The 20,746-nt window shown below is 35.9% G+C and overlaps 3 protein-coding genes and 1 long non-coding RNA gene across 5 annotated transcripts; 2 read left to right on the forward strand and 2 right to left on the reverse strand.

Moving 5' to 3' along the window:
• The first annotated feature begins 8,496 nt into the window (after positions 1 to 8,496).
• On the forward strand, positions 8,497 to 12,459 carry LOC121236904. The gene is made up of 3 exons (XM_041133413.1): positions 8,497 to 9,153; positions 9,816 to 9,944; positions 10,511 to 12,459. The coding sequence occupies exons 1-3, from the start codon at positions 8,719 to 8,721 to the stop codon at positions 12,074 to 12,076; spliced, it is 2,130 nt and encodes a 709-aa protein (XP_040989347.1). The 5' UTR covers positions 8,497 to 8,718; the 3' UTR covers positions 12,077 to 12,459.
• On the reverse strand, positions 12,448 to 15,212 carry LOC121236905 (OVARIAN TUMOR DOMAIN-containing deubiquitinating enzyme 2-like). 2 transcript variants are annotated; one of them, XM_041133414.1, is made up of 9 exons: positions 14,970 to 15,212; positions 14,369 to 14,450; positions 14,224 to 14,269; positions 13,631 to 13,739; positions 13,307 to 13,398; positions 13,145 to 13,207; positions 12,898 to 13,013; positions 12,683 to 12,758; positions 12,448 to 12,572 (listed from the first exon to the last, which is right to left on the reverse strand). In XM_041133414.1, exons 2-9 carry the CDS (start codon positions 14,431 to 14,433, stop codon positions 12,516 to 12,518), a joined length of 624 nt encoding a protein of 207 aa, XP_040989348.1. In that variant the 5' UTR covers positions 14,434 to 14,450; positions 14,970 to 15,212; the 3' UTR covers positions 12,448 to 12,515. The 2 variants fall into 2 exon arrangements, with proteins under 2 accessions (XP_040989348.1, XP_040989349.1); XM_041133415.1 differs by lacking the exon at positions 14,970 to 15,212 and adding an exon at positions 14,852 to 14,878.
• Positions 14,692 to 15,139, forward strand: LOC121236906. Its single transcript, XR_005934837.1, has 2 exons — positions 14,692 to 14,855; positions 14,914 to 15,139. It is a non-coding gene; the product is annotated as an uncharacterized LOC121236906 (long non-coding RNA).
• A 1,357-nt stretch (positions 15,213 to 16,569) lies between the features above and the next one.
• LOC121236907 (reactive Intermediate Deaminase A, chloroplastic-like) lies at positions 16,570 to 19,560 on the reverse strand. The gene is made up of 6 exons (XM_041133417.1): positions 19,239 to 19,560; positions 18,301 to 18,416; positions 18,138 to 18,182; positions 17,495 to 17,568; positions 17,352 to 17,401; positions 16,570 to 16,950 (listed from the first exon to the last, which is right to left on the reverse strand). The coding sequence occupies exons 1-6, from the start codon at positions 19,426 to 19,428 to the stop codon at positions 16,856 to 16,858; spliced, it is 570 nt and encodes a 189-aa protein (XP_040989351.1). The 5' UTR covers positions 19,429 to 19,560; the 3' UTR covers positions 16,570 to 16,855.
• Between the last annotated feature and the right edge of the window lie 1,186 nt (positions 19,561 to 20,746).

A 20,746-nucleotide genomic window follows, 5' to 3' on the forward strand; every position in this document is an offset into this window, starting at 1 on the left:
CATCGTTGCTGTGGACGGCTTCTTCAGTTTTACAATTGAGGTCGAAGTTGTCTTCGCAGGTGCCATAAGCATCTTTGTTCTTTCTACTTTCTCGACAACCAAACAAGAATGAGAACATCGTTTTGAAGTGGGCAAGAAACTGGCCACTTAGTTCCATAAATAGCTGGAATAGAAGGGAACAACGTTTTGAAGTTCTTCTATTCATTATTCTTCGATTTAAGATGAATTTTTTTTTTTCCTAAAGCAACGGCCACGTGGGACGAGATGCTCCTGCGGTTTTCCTAGCCGGTTGTAAATAGATTTTTTCAATAAAAAATGGAGCTTACTATTAAAAAGTGGGTCAGACTTGCTCGCTTATTTGAATAGAGTGCACAAGAATTTCATACTTTAAAACTACATAAATCATTTCCCTTCAAATTTATCATTTATACGGTTTTTATTAGAATCCTATAAAGCTAAGCTTCTATGGATGTAGACAACTTGAATTGATTGTCTAATCATATTATTATAGTTTTATAGAAATGATCCATTTTAATTATCTTTCCAAACTATAAATACTTTCTCTTTAAAAAAAAAAATTACCTACACCAAATCTGTGCATGGTTTAATTTTATTTTTCTAATTAAAAACAAACAAAAGATAGTATTTAGTAGTTTGCCCTAGATAAATCAATTTTAAGCCTTGAACGTGAAGATAAAATTAGTCAAGCCATTCAATTGAGACCAAAGCCGGCCGGCTGCGAGCTAGAGAAAGAAGCTGGCTTCGCAGGTGTGAAAAGAACTCGGGAAAGAATCTTGGAGCCCAAAGTAGGTGTGAACACAAATTAGCGCAAGGAATCTTTGGTCTTAAGGTGGCACTGCTCCTTCACGTGTGCCCGCCCGCTTGGACAGCGATCGATGTTTTTTTTTTTTTTTTTGACATATTGGACAACGATCGATGGTTGTTATTGTTTGCGCTCTTTTTTCTTCGTAACGTTCCAAATAGAAGCCAATTATAATAATCATCAATCAAATCATTGTTACGTAGATAGCTAGTTATTTTTTTTTTTTTTAATAGGCCCAAATAACGTATAGAGATCAGCACACACATGCTAGTCAAAGTTTTTACGTATAGAGATTAGCTGCTTTTGACAACTTGGGTCGAAATTGAGATCGTCTATGTTTAAGAATCGAAAAGTTTCCGTCTGGTCTTCATCTAAGATTTTTTCATTTCGGATTATATTGGATGGGATCGAATGAAAAATAAAATTAAAAATTATATTTTATATATATTATTTATATAATAATTATATAATTTACCAATTCACCAACCAACCAACAATCACAAGCCCTTCCTGATCTTGTAATGTTGCCATTGTCCCACGGCCCAAAAGTACCCCACCAAAACAAAAAGACACCTTTCAGGACCTGCCACTGCCACTCACGTGAGTATTGCCCGATCCCATTCACATGTACAACGTAAGCATACGCCACCTTCCACCGGCTTTCACGGCTCCTAAACACATTAACCACTAAAATGGACATGGCAGGCAAGCTCATTGGTTCCCCCGCCCCACGTGGCCCATGAGCAGTAGTACTACTGCTCGCAAGCTGGCGTTTTCATGGCCACACATGAGACAGTGTGTCAAAAGGCCATGCATGCACGTTCAAATTTGGTGGGTCTTCGACGTCGTACGTAGTTGATGACGTGGTACGCATGGTGTACCTGATGAGAGGAAAGGAAACAAATTGATAAAACATTAATTGAAAAAGCTCGATCGTCAGGCACCTAACATGTTGAAATTTCTACACCGTTAAACCAATAAAAGCTCTAATTTATAGCATATATATATGGGAGTTTATAATAAGAATCGATCATTCAAATAAGGTAGACCTTATAAGTAGTGCTATATAATATAATATATATATATATGTACGAGACGGTACAAAAACATTAATATATTTATCAATTAGGCGTTGAAACTCGTTGAATCAAGGGACGTGGTCGATAGACTCGATAAGATGGCTATTAATCATTAGACATATTCAGTTTACATGGTTAAGCAATATATATATATATTAACGAACGTCGGTCAATTTCAATTAGTTGTTGTTGATCATTACGATGATGCAGCTAATTAGCTTCCAATTGGCTAGCTGCTAGCTAGATCTATCTAGTTGTTAAACTGATCGACCGAAACTTGTTCTTGCCTTTCATTTATTTTGGAAATTTCAAAGCAAGACGGCCGGCAGGAAATCGGAGCTAGCTAGGTGTATATATATATATATATATATATATATATATATATATATTGCTTTAATTTGTTTTTCTGTCTTCTTCTTTTAAGCTTTTTATTTTTATAATTCTTTTAATTGTTGTTTATTATAATTTCAATGTTTTCTGTTCATCTCCCATTTGGTCAATTAATGCACTCAAATCAACAACGTTCAACTGTCTTTCAGCCATCTGTCTAAACTCTAGTAGAGTTTATAATGCATTTTTTAAGTTTCGAGTTGAATAAATGGATGGAATTCTTATATAAGGGTGATCGAAGGAGATTGGAACATCATGATCAATCATGTAGAGACACATGATGATGGCTTACCAAATTGATAGTCGGCAAGAATCAAAGAGAGGAGTTAAGTTATAATGGGTCAACAACTAGCTAGATTCTCTTAACTGAAAAATAAATTGAAAGATTATTAATCTTTAATGAATGACGCTGTAGCTAGCTAGCTAGGGTATACTGATCTGCCGGCAGTAAAAAATTATCTAATATTTTGTTCAATATTGATCTTACGTTATATATCTATGTCTGTTTCTTTTTAATGTATACCAACATGAAAATAATGTAAGTCGATCGTCGCAATTGTAAAAACGTTAGAGTTTTATGTGGTGTGTGGAAAATCTCCTACATATACGTACGCGTCCGTACTGTGGAGTGAGCTAGCTAGATAGGGATATGATTAATCTAAGTACTAGATTGGCCTCATTAACCTACAAATTTTTCGTCAGGAAAATATAAAGCGAACTATGCATGTGCAGGCCGCCCGCTTAATTAGCTCCAAATATTGCTCCAGAAACACTAAGAACAAGAGTAGTCAGGGCCTGACCTTATGCCAGAGACCACAACAAAACAAGTAAACAGAGGAGATCAAAACAAGGAAAGAAGCAAACACGACGAATTAACAGTACCTAGCTGGGTCGATGCGCGTATATATAGTACGTACTCAATCAAGCCATGTTTAATTTGCAATTTGCATGCAGCGGAGCCAGATTCATTTTTAGCTGGGCCGTCAGGGTGCATGAGCAAGTTAATCAATTCAGTACGTTAGAGCATTAACATTGGATTATACAAATATAAATATAATATTTATATAATATGACATGTTTTGCATTTGATTATTCCAATCAAAGCTTATTCTTACATTGGATTATTCATCTATTAGTTAAAATAATAATAAAATATTATAAATTTAATAATATATTTTGTTTTCCTTTTTTTTTTTTTTTTCTAAATTAAAAGCTTTATGGCTGAAGGGATTTAAAATTAATGGCTGAAGGAATTGTTCTTCAGAAACTGAAACACACTTTAGCCATTAAATGAACAACCAAAAAATTCTTAAAACAATAAGCTGCTTCCTCTCAAGGCCTTTGCTATCAACCGACAGAAGCCACAAAGCTGAAAGTATTTCTGCTTCAGACACAAATTCAACTTCTTCTTTTTTCTTATTTGCCAGCTAGAACAACTTCTAACTTCCAAGCCAAAAAAAAAAAAAAAATGAAATTTTTTCATAAACCAAAAAGAAAAACAATGATTTATGAACATAGATTAGAAAATACACCGGAAACTTAAGATATTTTGGTGCTTGAACACATATGTATAGGAAGAAACAGAAACATGAACTACAAGCAGCAAAAACACAAAAAATGACCATTAGCAAAAAAACATTTTCATGCATGCTGATTGGAGCAATGAGTATGTTTGGGAACTAAATTATGCTAAAACTACTTTAATATTATTTATAAATAATTGCTATTCATAAATAATTTGAGATATTTTTAACATTTAAACGAACCAATATACAATGACATGAATACGTCAAAACACCCTCTCTCTCTCTCTCTCTCTCTCGTGAATTATTAGTTCAGCTTTCCGGCCCGGATCCTAGCTCACATGTATTTTGGCTTTTCACGAGGAGGTGGTCTTTAATTGATTTTAGCTTGCAGCAAGATCAAAAAGTCGAGGGGTTTAATTCGTTTTAGATTATTTTTGGGAATTATTTTTGGGTACCCAAATTAAATTCAAGCCTCCAAAAGTGGTTTTAACGTACAATATTATATAATGCATGCCGGTGGCCAGACATGAGGCTTAGGCTAGTGGTCTGTCTAGATTCAAGAGCTGGAGTAAAACCATAGATATCAGACTCATGTTTTATTGCCCTGTCATAATTGGATCCTTTGCAAATTATTTAATTTGTCCTTCACCAATTTTCATATCGATCATGCATGTCGCCAAGCTGTTAGGTAAGATGTTCATAATTTGCTGAACATATCTATATATTGATCTATTATGCACTACAAGAAATTAGGGAAATGCATGCAAAAAGGAAAATGATCAAAAGCTAGCTAGCTATTCCCTTTTAATTAAAATAGTCACTATATCCCACGTACAGTTAGGGCTGTATGCCCTAACAAAATTGCATGAGAGAGAGAGAGAGAGAGAGAGAGAGAGAGGACCCCCAGACAAGCATGCTCTTCCCTTATGATTGTCATGCGGGGTCAACATTAATAATTTTAACTCAATCTAATGGTCGAGAAAAGCAGTCATGTAGATTAATCTAGATCCTCCTCATGAGGACTTAGGAAGATCTAATTTCTTACTTTATGGGTCGGATTCTTACCCGATTAACTGGTTCAATCTATGCCGTGAAGGCGCAAATCCAGATCAAGAACATTCTCGAAATACTAAGAGAAAAAGAATTCCATTGTTGTATTCAACTTATCAGTTTACGCATGAGAATTGCTATTTATACTAGTACACTAAAGGAAAGTAGAGGTAACTAACTTGAACCGAAGACTTTTAGTAACTAGCTAGTTACATCAACTAACTATTTACTATTTACAGTAAAGCAGTAAACTAAAACAGTAATTATTTATCTACAATATCTGTGATATGCCGAAAATCCATATTTTTCTTTTTGGATATATTAACGTTAAAAAAAAAAAAAAAGGTTTTGAATCTTGATCAATTCCAGTATGAGTGCTTAATTGATGTACAAAAGATCAGCAATACTAATTGTTTTTACTTACGATGATTATTTATGGACAAGCAGTCCCCACGTAGTAATCATCAACAGCTAGCTAGCTAAGCATGCATGGACACTATCACTTTCAAACATGCAAGGCCTGATATCAGTATGCATTCTGCCTTTGACTAAAATAATTACAATATTGAACCTCTGGTCGGATTCCGCACAATGCATGCACATATTATGCATTTAAAATATATATCGACGTCGTTGCATGCTAATTAACTCTAGCTAGCTGATTATCACAAGTTTCAATAATCATATATATATATATATATATACACACACAATAGAGAATGGTCTCGAATGCGTTAGTTTTGGAGTGCACTTGATATATTGATTTAAAAATAAAAAATAAAAAAATCAGTAGCTTATTTATCTGAAAAAAAATATAAGGTAAATAAAAAAAATATTAAAAAAAATCTAAACTCAACAAAGTAATAAACAAATCAAATATTGTACGTACATCGCATAAATATTGACAATATATGCATGATATATAGTTCTATATTTTATTATTATTATTATTCTTCATAACTTGAGCATTATTAATTAAGTATATAGGATTGTTAATGTTTATGCATATCAATATTAAAAATTGATCTCACAGGCTTGTTGGGCATATTATAATAATAATAATAATAATAATAATAATAATAATATTTACATGACTACGTACTGATCCCTAAAACCTCAATTAATGCATGGGGCCGGATATCAAAACAAAACAAGCTGGCTGTCATTGTTAATATATTATTATTGGCTGCAGGCATTTTTAGTAGGCGGAACAGCGTTAATTTTAACAGGAAAATTTCAAAAACCGTTAAGACAAAATTTATAGTTTGATAGCCACTTTATATATATAAAGATATACGAACGTATTTTTACAGAAAAACCTAAATTTAATACATTTTTAAAATTTAATCTCTTGTTAAATTAAATTAACACAGTTAACAAAAAGCAGGCCAAAAAACAAAAAAACAAAACACAAAGAAAACCAAACCAAAACAACAACGATTACAACAAAGAGGATTGATGGGTAGGCTGAGATCATATCATGTGCAGGTTGTCCCTACTCTTTGGATCCTTATCAAACACGGCCTTCTACCTGATAACTGATATGTGGGGTTGCCAAAATCTTCGTTACTATTATCCAGTTTTCAATACATACATGCATATGTGTATTATACATATATATCATCACTACTTTTTCAATTTGTGCCATAAAGCACAAAACTTGATGATTTTCTCCACAGATTACCAAATAAAACAGCTAGCTAGCTAGCCAGCCACACAACAAAGCTGTAGCATCTCCTCAAAATTAGTACCGGATCAAACACCACATAAGCGTCATCCATTCGTATGTATACATTTTTTTTCTTTTAAATAAAACCACTAAATTTTATTGAAAATAAACCCTCATTTAAAGTGGAAGAATACCGTATAACAAACAAATCAAACCACTACCCCGATCCAAAACACCGAAACAACAAAACAATAAAAACATGACAAACTAAAAGTCCTCTAAAGATTACCGACCAATATAAGGCAAATCCAACCTCTCTAAACACAAAAGACCCTTCAACTCTTTAGGAAGCAAGTCATACTCTTCTTACATTCTACCATCTCCTTCCTCACCACTCCGGACTAAAAAATCCGCGACCATATTGCATACCCTAGCTGCAAAGAACCGATCAAAAAGCATAATTAAATAAAAACCCTTGAGCATGCAGCAAAGCCTGCACTAGACCTGCAAAAATACATGAAAGTACATACACAAACACAACAACAACTAAGGCACCAGAATACTGCATCAAAACAGTGTCTGTAAACTCTCAATTATATCCCACAATGATTTGGTTTTTCTTCTGGTTGACATCTGGATCAGAACTTGGCCGGGAACATGCATGTCGAGTACCTTCTCTTTAACGAGCAGTACTACCTCTATAATATATAGCTTCCATAAATAAAATTCTGGATTATTCATTTTTTTTTATAGTTACAGTTGTGAATGTGCGAGTACCATGCAATCATTTAAAAAAAAATAAAAATACGAAATTCACATAAAAAAATAATTTTTTAATAATAAATATTATTCTTTTTTAAAATGACTGTATAATACTTACGTACTATACAATTATACGTAACAAAATGATATAAAACGTACCGTACGTAGCAACCAACGTAAGTTTGATACCCCGGCCTATATAAAGGACTGAATTTTGAATACCATTTTGTCTGGTTTGGGGTACGACCGCATTCATTCGGCGTTGGTCTGCTATATATCAAAGAGGAGATGATGGAAGAAACGATTATTCCTCCAACAGTCCAATGGTATTCGGTTTCGAAACTCCTCTTAATCATTAGTTTCCCGACGCCGCTTAATTTAAGCTTGCTTGGTTTATAAAAAAAAAGTGTTAAAAGTGGCCTTTATTAAAGCCAGCTGCCTCCTCAACGCGGCGTTTTAATGCTGCCCCTACGATTATGAACGAAGGATTTGTCGTACCTCTTCCCTTATTGAAAAGTAAAGATTGGTATTAATGCAGCTTGTAATATTAATTGGAAATAACGTATGTGCATTTCTTCATAGCCTATAGCTAACATATATAGCTCTCTCTCCCTCTCTCTCTCTCATTATTCTATTCCAAATCTCTTACGGCTGGAAATGACTCACATTTTACACAATTAAGTACATATTAATTCTCTCTTTTTAGGATAGCTAGTGGCGAAGGCTTGCTTTTCTGATACATGTCCATTTATTTTTTTATAAAAAAGTATCGTAGCCAATTTTAAAATAAATTTAAACGAAGTTTTATATAATTTATTAAATTTATTTTGTAATAAAATTAATTTTACAATATCATGTACCACATTAGTTTGTTATTTGTATGAAATATCTCTATAACTAAAACATTTATCTTTTTTAAATATTGTTAGGCTTTTTTAAATATAGTTCTATTTTTATAAGGTTTTTATGATATAATTATTAAAATTTAAATAAGTTTATACCGGTCACTCATTTGATTAAATTTAAATATTTGATAAGTAGAACGTAATAAATAAATTTATAATTATTATGTGATAAAAAAAAAATTACAGAGACGATGAAGATTTTTTCTTATAATATAGGAAGAATAAAGTTTTATTTTTTCATGAGAGTACATACAAAGCTACAAACACTGCCCGTAAAGATTGGAAATGGCAAGGCCGCAAGAAGATTCACATTCACATGCATGTATGTATGTCTCCGTGCTGGTCATTTTCTTTCCCTTCTCCAGCAGAATCACTGTCTCTGAAGTCTGAACCAACGCCCCTCACCAGTCACCCTCTCTCTCTCTCTCTCACAGTCTTTCATACGCGCGCGCGCGCACACACTCTCTCTCTCTCTCTCTGGCTGTGTGTAAATGGACGCATCTAGCTGGCGAATATGAAGATGACCGGAAAGCCGGAGCGACCGGCCACGTTCCCTGCGAACCTCTCGTCCAAAGCCCTAAAATCACCCCCAGACTCGGATCTCCAACACAAGCCAGTCACTCGCAAGCCTTCCCGGCGCCTAACCCGGAACTCGACCTTCCTGAAGAGAACTGGAGCTCCTTCCGGGCGGAGGAGCCGGCCCAACACCCCGCTGCTTAGGTTGAAGGTCTACGGCAGCGATGGAAACGGAAATGACCGCGTCGACGATGACCAGAAGTCTCTTCGAGAATGTCGTCGGAAAATTCGCCGGAGAGAACGCCAGGACGGCGTCGTTTTGTCCGCGAGGAAGCTCGCTGCAGGACTCTGGCGGTTGCATCTTCCCCTGGTGGCTGCCGGCGCCGGTGAATCCTGCCGTCTCTTTCGGGGCAAAGCTCAGCTAGGGCTTCAGGCGAGTTTACTTTTTTGTTATTAGTTTCTTTTTTGTTTGAAATATCAAGATCTGCGATATTTAGGTTTATTTGGAGAAGTTGCGACTTGACAATGTATCTATAGGCTTTGTTTGATATGATCGAGATTTCATCTTTATGGTGAACTTTCTTGTTGCTTAGTTTTGAAGTTTGAGTTTCACTTTGACAATATGTTTGATTTTTGAATGCAAGAATTGATTTGAATGATCTTTTTGCGCGCTTTTTCATTACCATTTTGGGGTGTATACAGTAGTTGGCTGAAATTATAGGACCTAAAGTGTCTCCTTGGGACATCGATCATTGTTAGATACGTAGGCAAGCTCGGTAGCATTTTCTCTTAAATGAATTTTGTTGTCTTGGAAATATTTTAAATTTGTAAGGCAAACTTCCTCTGTTCAGAAAGATAGTAGTTGAAATGCATCTTCTTTTTTGTTTCCCTCAATCAGTTACAATTTTTCTCAAGTAGTTGAAATTTATGGGAATGTTTAATTCGTGATGTAAACGATTCTGTTTGTAGACACCTTGTTGGCTATGTTGTTCTTGTGGACTATCAACAGTTGGCCGAGTTTTGCTGTGGTAGATTTTTTGTGTCATCAATTCTAGATACTTCCCAATTTTCTCAACATGTTGTTTGTCCATGCAGCGTGGTGTTGGCCATGTAGGAATTCCCTTTCCTTGCCATCCTAGCAGCGAAGATTATGGTTCCGAAGCAGAGGATCTCTTACAAAGCCGTAGTTCCATTGCCAGCACAAAGAACGGATTCTTGCGTAAGGTGTGGTGCTCCTTTAAGTTCTTTGGTGGAACCATGATGTCTTAATAGGGCCTGTTGGACTCAGTAGCTTCTGAGCAAGGATCATTATTAGCCATTGCAATAGATTCATGAGTGAGGATCATAGAGTAGATGAAGAGAAACTTGGCCCATTTTATCTTCTTATGCGTGTGGCACTCATCCAGCACTGCATGCGTCTTACAAACTGGCAGGACCTAGCTAGAGAATACCCTATAGGCTATTTTAGTTTTGGTCTGAAGTTTGACTTTCCATGAGTCAGAATTTTCTAGTATGAAAAGGAGAGAGCACAAAAGAGAACGCACAACTTTGCTTTTGGCCTCACACTTAATAAAGCATTGTCTCTGAAGGAATGTTTGCTTACAATTAAGAAAATATCACGCCCTCTTTGCAAGTCGCATAAGAACTGGCCCCCCCACAACACCCCCCCCCCCCCCCCCCCCCCCCCCCCCCCCCCCCCCCCCCCCCCCCCCCCCCCCCCCCCTTCTCCCAACCCCCAAATCTAAATCTTCTAAGATAGTTCTAATACTCGACGGTTTTCCTCTTTTCAGCTTGAATCTTCGTTTCAGATTTCAAACTCTGCAATGGAGGGGGCAACAAAGTGGGATCCTGTCTGCTTGAAGGCATCAGATGAAGTTTTGCAGATTTACAGTCACACAAAGCTCCTTGACCAACAACTAAGTGCTGTTTCGGTAGTTTCTGTACTTGAAGCCAAATTGGAGCAGGCTCGAGCCCGCATTCAGGAGCTTGAGACTGAGCACAGATACTCAAAAAAGAAACTGGAGCACTTGTTAAGGAAAATCAGTGAGGAAAGGGCCTCATGGCGGAGCAGGGAGCATGAGAAAATCCGTGCTTTTATTGATGATTTAAAAGCTGAATTGAACCGGGAAAGAAAAAATCGCCAGAGGATTGAAATTGTAAATTCCAAATTGGTTAATGAGCTGGCTGATACCAAATTATCAGCAAAGCGATTTATGCAGGACTATGAAAAAGAAAGAAAGGCCAGAGAATTACTTGAGGAAGTATGCGATGAGCTTGCGAAGGAGATTGGAGAAGACAAGGCTGAAGTTGAAGTGCTAAAGAGGGAGTCCGTGAAACTCCTGGAGGAAGTGGAGGAGGAAAGGCAAATGCTGCAGATGGCTGAGGTCTGGCGTGAAGAACGTGTTCAGATGAAGCTGGTCGATGCGAAGGTGGCCCTTGAAGAGAAGTACTCTCAGATGAGCAAGCTTGTAGCCGATCTAGAGAAATTTACGAGGCCAAGAAATTCAAGTTTGGATGTGAAGGAGATGAGAGAAGTGGATTTACTCCGAGAGGCTACTGCCTCCGTGAATATTCAACTTATAAAGGAATTCTCTTATGAACCTCCCAATTCAGATGATATTTTTTCTGTTTTCGAAGATGGTAATTTTGCTGAATCCAATGAAAGGGAGATTGAAACATGTATCGCTTATAGTCCTGCCAGCCCTGCCTCCAAAATTCATACGGTGAGTCCTGTGGTTAATGTAATCAGCAAGGACAGCACTCAGAGACATTCGCATACATTTGTTGATGAGAATGGTGACATGGAAGAAGATGAAAGTGGGTGGGAAACAGTGAGCCATCTTGAGGATCAGGGCTCAAGCTATTCACTAGAAGGGACTGCCTCATATGTCATCAAGAATCGCCGAGAAAGTAATGTCTCCAGGAGCAGAATGGAATGGGACGAAAATGTTGGTCAAGAACCACAAATTACTGAAATCAGTGAAGTCCTCTCAGTGCCAACGAGGCAGTTGAAGAATGTTTCCTCCATAACACGACTTTGGAAATCATGTCCTGGTAATGATGAGAATTTCAAGATTATCTCTGTAGAGGGGATGAAAGGTAGACTTTCAAATGAGTTGACATCCAATGGAAGTATCATGTCTCCAGATAGGGTGTCAGGTAAAAGTGGGATTAGTCCCCCGGATTTGGTGGGGCAGTGGAGTTCTCCCGAGTGTGGGTATCCCTATGTAACTAGAGGGATGAAAGGGTGCAATCCTCACGGCTCACAGAAGAGTAGTTTAATGGCACAGCTTTTGGAGGCAAGGATGGAAAGCCAGAAGGTCCAATTGCGCCATGTTCTTAAACAGAAGATTTAAGAAGATTTTTAGACAGGACGACAGGGTTTGTTCATTCTGCTTAGCCAAAGTGAAACAAGTTAGCTTCATTGCCACCTTGAAAAGTACCCATTTGAAAACAACTCTAATTTTTCAGGTTCTCCAATATTGGCATGCAATTATCATGCACTACAGAAAAATTGCGTTTCATACTTTCTTCCAACCCCTGAGGAATAGCGATTTTCAAACCAGATTATCTTGTCTCACGAGTAGCTGCAGTTTCTCACTTGTTTAGGTTATATGAGTCTTCTCTCATTGCAAGTGATCCGGAGAGCAAACTATTCTATTTGTACCAAATGGTTTTAAAGTCTTGACACTCTCAAGGAACCCAAATACATGGTAGATATTGAAATGAAATGATAGCATTCTCCCTCTGTATTTTTGCACAACTCTTAGCAAAATTGCAAAGGCACGGTCAGTGTTATCTATATTCTTGAAAGTTGACGTGGCCTGTTGCTTGTGCATGTTCCGCAGCCTCCTACATGTTCACGGAAAATCAATATTGTCAGCAAATTTATCATAGGGAATTTCGGAATTCAAATCCAAATAAAAAAGAAGCGTAAATTTGTATCGATGAGAAATGATGACCTTCTGGCCAACTACTCCCATTTGGCATACTTCACAACGCAAAGTGAAGTTTGCAGTATCAGTGTATCTCTTTTTCCTGGAAATAGCAGAGGATGGAATTACAGCATGATCACACACTATTCGCTAAACATAGTCGATAAAAAAAGAAAGTGCTACTTTCCGGTCTGGGAAATTTGTCTTGTACCATGAAGCCAAGATGAAACCTCAAATATTACCTTTGTTGTTCCTTAGCAAAATTAAGAGCAAGCCCCTCAACTGGACCAATGGTACCGTCATGTACGTCGAAAATAGTCTGATCAAACTCCTCTGGGGCTCCCTCAAAGGGCGACATCTATTCATTAAAAATAAATAAATAAATACAAAATAGATGGGTAGTTGCTGGATGATTTTATTATTATTCCTCTATCAGCAAAAATAAATACAAAATAGAGAATAATATATTAACAATTAGAACCACATTACAGCTAAGGCATCATAATGGAGCCCATCATATATCAGCATAACCCTTTCGGAATATTTATTTTCCTGTAAAATAGCACCCCAAAAAAGAGAATCAAAATATTTAGTAAGTAATGGCGAGTTGACTAGATTCAGATCCAGAGAGAATGGATTCCTAATGCTAACCTGACCATACAAATCACATCGTGTGGTCTGGATATCATATGCCGCAATTTCACGCCCGTAATAATCAGCTAATATTGAAAGCTCAATGGCACCTTCACAGATAAATATAACTTACAGAGTAAGAACAATAAAGCAAGATATGACCTAACAACATCCTAGAGCTTGACTGTGACTGAATGAATATGCAGGAGAACCCAACAAAAGCAGAGAAAAACTCCATTCGACACAAACTGGTACACAACACTTCAGACCCCTTTTTTTCATTTCGATTACATCTTACAGACAATGATGCCTTCCCTGATTAAGAATGGAAAGTCAACAAACCTCCCCAGTTCCCTGAATCAAGAATCCAAGCACAATACTCTTCGTTTGGCTTTCCAAGCAATGCTTCAGAATATTTTGCTGGATCACTTGCCACTGCTGCAGCTATAACCTTCATAATTATTGATAAAAATGTAAAGATAAACAAGCATAAAAAGCAATAATTATGCTACTAATGCACGCAAAAAAGTGTAAGCAGGTCTGCACAAATGTAAAACCTTAGCAATTCTATATTCCTTGAATAATATCCAGAATGCCACGTGTCTGATTTTGATCGAATTTGGTCTTTTAATTTGGAATGGAGCGAAAGATATAAAATGCTTACATAGAAAACTTTTTGTCAGAATATATCGACACTTGTATATAATCAAAGCAACACAGAGGAACATGAACAAAATAAATAAGTATCAGATTTACACTAAATAGAAAGGTTTATAAAGCCATATAGAATATGAAGTTTGATCAGTTGAATTCTGCAAGGTCAAAATTTAAAATTTAAATCTGAATAAGATTTTCAAATGAATGGAGGTTGAAAAGTTGGAAAATAACTTATACTAAGATGTTAGCACAAAAGACGACAAGCTATGGATTGTAACCTGTCTCAATTCAGGTGCTTTGTTTTTGGTATGACCCATGACATAACTGCAACTCAAGAAACAAGAAAAAAGATCAGACATAACAAACACACTCCCTTCCTTGCAATTGATAATAGCGAGTATGTGTGTTGCGATCTGAGCTTACCCAACGGCATTAAAGAGGCAACTATTGTCCGAGGGAATGACCCTTCTCACCACAATACCTTCCATGTTAAGATCAATATATCCTAAAAACAATCATAATCACATATAATGTTAGCCAGAAATGTATACAGAACGCACAATATAGAACCCAAAGCAAGCAATTGCAATACAAAATAGAGGAAACCCATTTGCGTGGAGGGAAGAAGAATCAAAAAGAAAAAATAGAACTGATGAAATTGAAGAAAACTATTGTGCAGTGTAAAGCAATGGCATAGTTAGTCTTTAGAAGCAACAATAGGCTCCAATGTTAAATTCCTAAGCTAATCCAGACTCAACTTCACAGACGAAGAAGTGGAATACCGACGAGATTCAACTGCACGTTCCCGGCCATCGTTCATAAACACATGAGAGACGGGAAAAAGGAAACACTTTACGGGAAACAAAAGGCAAACAAAAATTATGACAAAAAAAGTATGTAAATTACCCAGGTAAAAAAAGGTTAAAGAAATAGAAATATAACTCCGGGTGTACGTCCCACCACCCCAGATTTACATGCAAGAAAAGAACGAATTTTGGAAATACTGTGATTGGGGAAATCTTACTCTTGTTTATTTTGTGTCACACACCAAGAAGAAGAAAGCAAGAAAGAAGAAGAAGATCGTGAAAAGATTTAGAGAGAGAGAGAAAGAAACAGAGAGAATTGAGAAATCAACCGTATCATTCATGTTATTTTCCCGCTATACAACTCGTATCCCTTTTATACAACAACAACAACAACCACCAAAAAAAGAAAAAGAAAAAATCAGTTCCAGCAGGAAGAGTGGCATTTTCCTTTATACAATCTTGGGCTTCTAATCAATCAGTTACAGTCATGGGCTTTACATATTTCACTCTACAATCACGGCTTCACTCATTCAACTAAGGCCCAGCTAAGGTGCGTAAAAATATCCGAGACTGTGACATTTTGCCCCATTTTGGGGGGATCAGGCAAGGAATAGTTGGAGGAATAGACGGGATTGTCTGGATGTCGCAACTGATTAAATGCTGGCGCCGAATGTCTCACTGTTTTTGGATGCCATATCGTTCCTAAATGGTAATATATGACATGATTCGAAAATATAATATGAACATGATACAAAATCAACGAATTAGAATTTAATGTTAACATATTCGAATCAAAACATGTTGATCCATTAAAACATAATTTATAAACAGGTAATAACGGATCAACTCGCTTAATCTGAAATTAACTCATTTCGACCCGTTTAGATTTTATTTCAAAATTATAATTTTATTATTATTGAGTTGTAATATTAATATTTTTTAGTATGCTTATGTTTTTATTGGAATTATAATTCTAGACCTATGCTCATACTTATTATTATAGGGTTTATAATATTGGTTTCATTATAGGTTAAAATGTGAAAAATATTGATATTTTTTTTATTAATAGGTAGTCTTATTTTTTATTAATAAATATATATTTTAAATTTTATGTGAAATTATGTTAATCAAGTCAAGTGGCTTATACGTGTTAGTTCAACCCATTTATATGAAATTAGTTTAAAAGAATCGTGTCGTGCTGGCCAATTTTTAATTAATTATTAAATGAGTCAAAATGAGTGATACGACACGATCCGTTATCTAGATAGATTGAGTTGTAATTTAAATGTTTGACATATTTAACTTAACGGTTCAGATTTGAGTTGACCTATATAGTAAAATATTTATGACTTGACACAACACGGTCCGAAAACATGATATAACACCCTAGGTCCTTCCACTTTAGTGGGGTCCTGTCAGGGGCATGCGGCCCGTTCACTCTCGGAAATACCTGGCTGTACCATGAAGGTTAAGCAAAGCCTTCGAACTCTGTATTATTTTTTTCAATGTTGATTTTAAGGTTCTGGTTATGTTATTTGAAAAGAAAATGATATTTTATCCACTTTGAAAAACATTGTTAAGCTGAAGGTGATCTGAGGGTGGTGAATGGGCGATGAAAATTGGGTAACTTGGACAACCAAAGCACCGAAAGAAAACAGATTAGAAAGTTGTTCTCTAATGGCCAAAACACATGGCGGCCTACTCACTCTCATTCAATGGCAAAACCACTTTTCGATTTGGCCATTTGAGATGGCTATCGCATGCTTTCATGGCACTAACGGTGCATGCATTGCACTAAAAACTCTGAAGTAAACTTGGTTTTAAAGCAATGCATATGCGTTGCCTTCCATTCACTGCCAAAACAGGTGAACCAAATACTTTATCGGTGTCATCTAACAAGGACACTGCACTAGATATCCTTGTGCTGCTAGTTGATGCTCTCTCATCAGTTTTTACAAGTTCAATTATTATGATAGCATTCTTAAAGTAACTACAACCTCCACTGGGAGACAAAACAAAGTCCAATTCCAAATCTTGGAGATACCCCTCCCACCTTATTAACCAGAGCTGTCTAAAGAAGCATATGCCATTACGTCAAAGGAGTTCATATGGTAGCAATGCACTCAATTTCGATCTTGGCATCCAATGGTAATGCCGCCACTTGATATGTTGAACGAGCCGGGGCAGGGGAAGGAAAGTCTGTCAAGCAAAACATTTAATCAGGCGTCAATGGTCATCAGGAAATTTAACAATGTCTACTTCAATTTGTTTGATGTGATCAACTGTGAGCAAAAGTCTCAACTACTAAGCTATATGGTAACCTAGATACCCACACTGGGGATTTTGTTTTTTTTTTTTATTGGCACCAGGTGTCTAGGAACAGTGTCCCGACTAATCCCGAGGGTGCACAGGCCGTCGGCAAGAAGTTTTCTACAAGTGTACTACCCACACTGGGGATTTTAAGATCTACATGTAAAAAATTTTTATCAGGTTGAATACAATATACATGGTGCAAACACAGTTGACCACACATCTGTTTGCTTGCCAAGTCCAAGTTTTTCAATTAACATAAAAACATCAATTTTAGTTCTAGAACTCACATTTAGCATAAATCTCATTCACTTTCTTGAAGTCTTTCAAGTCAGCTAACCTGCAGCAAAAAATAAAAAAGGAATTCATTTCTTTGGCAACACTCATTTTTTGAGATCAAGGCAACAGGGCAGAGTAATAGAGGAATTCTTACATGATAGTTGTCTTAACTACTGAGGCATAGCTCGCACCACCAGCTTTCAGTATTTCCCCCATATTTCTGAGAACCTGCAAATTCTTATTTCTATGAATATGTTTGAAACAGTCTGCTTTGAAAATTGGAAACAAGAACCATCAACTGCGAATCTTTTACTGAGCCAAGTGTCATTAAGAGGACCTATCAACATATATGAAAAAAATGTGCCACGGTCGTTGAGCTTGAATAAGGGAGACAAGATACCCATTAGGCAAATATAAATATCTTTTTTTGGGCAAGAGGCCAAGGATTAACAATTTCCACTGAACATGGCCATACACATATACAGATATCTGACAGATGAAAAAACCTGAGAAGTGAAGTAATATACAAAAGCAGCAGGCAAAGTATCCATCCGCATGTCTCTTAGGTCTATGAGAGGAATGATTAAGAATGTAGGACAGCAATTGTAGCTGTCATATTTTCTATCTCACTTTGGCTTTTCCTGATCAGATCTAATTATCAGCTCAAGCAATGTGAGCTATATCAAAGACCGATTTCCTGAAGAGAAAAACATCGCTTGAAAGAACATACCAATCAAAAATATAAAATACTAGATATATCTCAGTAATATTAATCTCGAGTACACAGTTTACTTAACCTGCTCTGTTTGACCTTCCACAGAATCCGAGATGAACTTGCCAGTCTGTATGTATGTTGAAATCACATATCATCAGCATAGATTCCCAAGGCGCACAAAACTTAAAGCCACATGCAAAATGGTGAAATGTAGCAAGCAAGATTCTCTCGGTGATAGAACAAACCTCTGGAACAAGTCCGAGAACACCAGAAACAAATAGAAAGTTGTTGGCTTTGATGGCCTGAGAATATGGTCCCAAGGCAGCCGGAGCCTTTTCTGTTTGAACAGCTTCCTTTACACCTGCAATCACGAAATCATATGCACAGATGTTCAGGGATTGCAGAATACAATAAAATAAAAGTTAATAAAATAACATTCAGAACAACTATTAACTTTTCTAATCCTAGTCATGTAGATATCATTTGAGCTGGTGAATTACAGAAAAAATATCACCACTATCCCTTCTCTTTCAAATGAGGTAGCTTAGACACTGGCCCAACCCCACAACTCTATGTTATATCGAAAGATGCCATAATGCCGAATTTTGTTGAGAAAAACTGATTTAAATTCCTATGGGTAGTGGGTACCATACAGACTCCAGAGGTAGTTCTGGGGCGTTTCCCGTTTGAGGGTTATACATTTTCCATTGATTAAGTAAACTCATATCTACTTCGATAAACTTGTATGAAATAGGCCGTAAATTCCCCAAAAATGCGTCCATTTCGAACATATTTTCTATTCCCAATGTCTAACGTTCATATTGTAACCAATCGGCAATCAGTGAGAACAAATAACATTACTGCAAGCGAAACCCTGGGCTCGATCGGGAAAAAACCCCCTAAAGTTCTAGCATTAGAAAATTAAAAAAACAACTACAATTCTAAACTCGATCAGAGAAAAATAAATTCCTAAAGTTCTGAACTACGGAACGGAACTTTGGCACGGTTTGATACTCAAAAACCAAAAAATTGATCACTCAAACCTAGCCTATATCAGCAACTTAAACTGATTTAGAGTAAAATCAGGACAATATTCCACATTCCTAAAGTTTTTCTTTTTCTTTTCCTTCTCTTTCCTGAGAAGGCGTTCTAACAAATGCGGAAAGAAAAGAAGTGAACTCACGAGAATCAGTGGAAATGCCTAAGCAAGCGAAGGGGGGCATAGATCGCTTGGAAGAGGAACAGGAGGAGCGCCACAAGCTGGTGCCAGCGACTGAGGCAAATCCTACGCCGGCGGCAAACGGAGCCCGTTTTCGAAGAGCTCCCACGTCGATCATCGGCGCGTGCATCGACCTCGCCGCACACCACGCCATTCTCTCTATCTGTCTCACACACACCGTCTCCTACTGCTGTGCGTCCCGTAGAATGAATTTGGACACTCCGTGGACGCAGGTAGATTTTTTTTGGATGATGTTAGTCGTCGCGCTCCCAGCGGACCGCTGGCATTTTTATTTTATTTTATTATTATTATTATTTTTCGAACAATATTACGTACAACCACTAAATAAAAATTATATTATAATCTTAGTTAATTTTATCTTTAATTTTTTTTATTAAAATTATAATAATATTCATATTAAAATAATATTTTTTTTTTATTTAATGAAGGATTTGTACATACAGTCTCCAAATAGAGACTGTAAATAAAATTTCTCTTTTTTTTACTTCGTAATTAAAGAAATGTTTTTTTAATGATATTGTAATTTTTTTAAAATAAATATATTAAGTGCTAAAAAAATATATACAATAAAATAAAATAAAATAAAACACACTAAAATAAATAGCGGGAACCAGCTATGATTGTAGTACCGTCTTAAAAATTAAGGAAAATGATATTCTCACCACTGGTTCTTGTATCTCAGTGTTACTACTGAAATTTTTTTTTTTTTACTTAGTGATTAAAGAAGTATTTTTTTAATAATATTGTATTTTTTAATTTTTTAAAAATATTTAAAAATGTAAAAAAATTCATGTAAAAAAGACAACAAAAAAAGAAAAAGACTAATTATGTCTAATGGTAGGTTCCAGTGGGAGCTTTGAGAGGTAGATGTAGCAGCGTCCAATTTTTTTTTTTTTTTTTTTAAACTCATTCTTTTATGTATTAGTTAAAGGAAAAAGTTAGGGATTCTGTTGAAGCTCCCATTCCATTTTTTTAAAAGTTTTTTTTTATTTAGTTATTAAAAATGTGTTGTTTAATAATATTGTAATTTTTTTAAAATATTTAAAAGTTTTAAAAAAATAATATAAAAAAAAATTAAAATGAATTAACGGGAGTTCCCAGCAAAGACCCAACAGTGGGTGGTACCATCCTTAAAATGTCGTTTTAAGATTTTAGATTTCTCAATAACTTTAGAATATCACTCCCATTTAAATTGAAAGTAATCAAGGAGCTCTTTTGGATAGTGAAATGAGATAAAATAATTTTAGATGAGTTAAATAAAATATTGTTAGATTATTATTATTTAATATTATTGTTATTTTGAGATTTGAAAAAATTTAATTATTTATTATATTTTGTGTGAAAATTTAGAAAAATTGTAATGATAAGATGAGATGAAATGAAACTATCTTTGAATCCAAACAGGGCCTAATCTGTAAATTAATCTTTTATGAAAAATATTTTAACTATAA

Source organism: Juglans microcarpa x Juglans regia, chromosome 6S (assembly GCF_004785595.1).
Source record: "Juglans microcarpa x Juglans regia isolate MS1-56 chromosome 6S, Jm3101_v1.0, whole genome shotgun sequence".
Lineage (NCBI taxonomy): Eukaryota > Viridiplantae > Streptophyta > Magnoliopsida > Fagales > Juglandaceae > Juglans > Juglans microcarpa x Juglans regia.

What these genes read in the sequence shown, in the direction of transcription:
- LOC121236904 (XM_041133413.1), top strand. Translation starts at nt 8,719, where the DNA reads ATGAAGATGACCGGAAAGCCGGAGCGACCGGCCACGTTCCCTGCGAAC. An exon ending in AAGCTCAGCTAGGGCTTCAG is followed by an intron (nt 9,154 to 9,815) that starts GCGAGTTTACTT and finishes TTGTCCATGCAG; the next exon opens with CGTGGTGTTGGCCATGTAGG. An exon ending in AGAACGGATTCTTGCGTAAG is followed by an intron (nt 9,945 to 10,510) that starts GTGTGGTGCTCC and finishes TCCTCTTTTCAG; the next exon opens with CTTGAATCTTCGTTTCAGAT.
- LOC121236905 (XM_041133414.1), bottom strand. Translation starts at nt 14,433, where the DNA reads ATGGAAGGTATTGTGGTGAGAAGGGTCATTCCCTCGGACAATAGTTGC. An exon ending in AAGCACCTGAATTGAGACAG is followed by an intron (nt 13,740 to 14,223) that starts GTTACAATCCAT and finishes ATAATTATGAAG; the next exon opens with GTTATAGCTGCAGCAGTGGC. An exon ending in TCCATTATGATGCCTTAGCT is followed by an intron (nt 13,014 to 13,144) that starts GTAATGTGGTTC and finishes TTTAATGAATAG; the next exon opens with ATGTCGCCCTTTGAGGGAGC.
- LOC121236907 (XM_041133417.1), bottom strand. Translation starts at nt 19,428, where the DNA reads ATGGCGTGGTGTGCGGCGAGGTCGATGCACGCGCCGATGATCGACGTG. An exon ending in TTCTCGGACTTGTTCCAGAG is followed by an intron (nt 18,183 to 18,300) that starts GTTTGTTCTATC and finishes ACATACATACAG; the next exon opens with ACTGGCAAGTTCATCTCGGA. An exon ending in GAATGAGATTTATGCTAAAT is followed by an intron (nt 16,951 to 17,351) that starts GTGAGTTCTAGA and finishes TTTGCTTGACAG; the next exon opens with ACTTTCCTTCCCCTGCCCCG.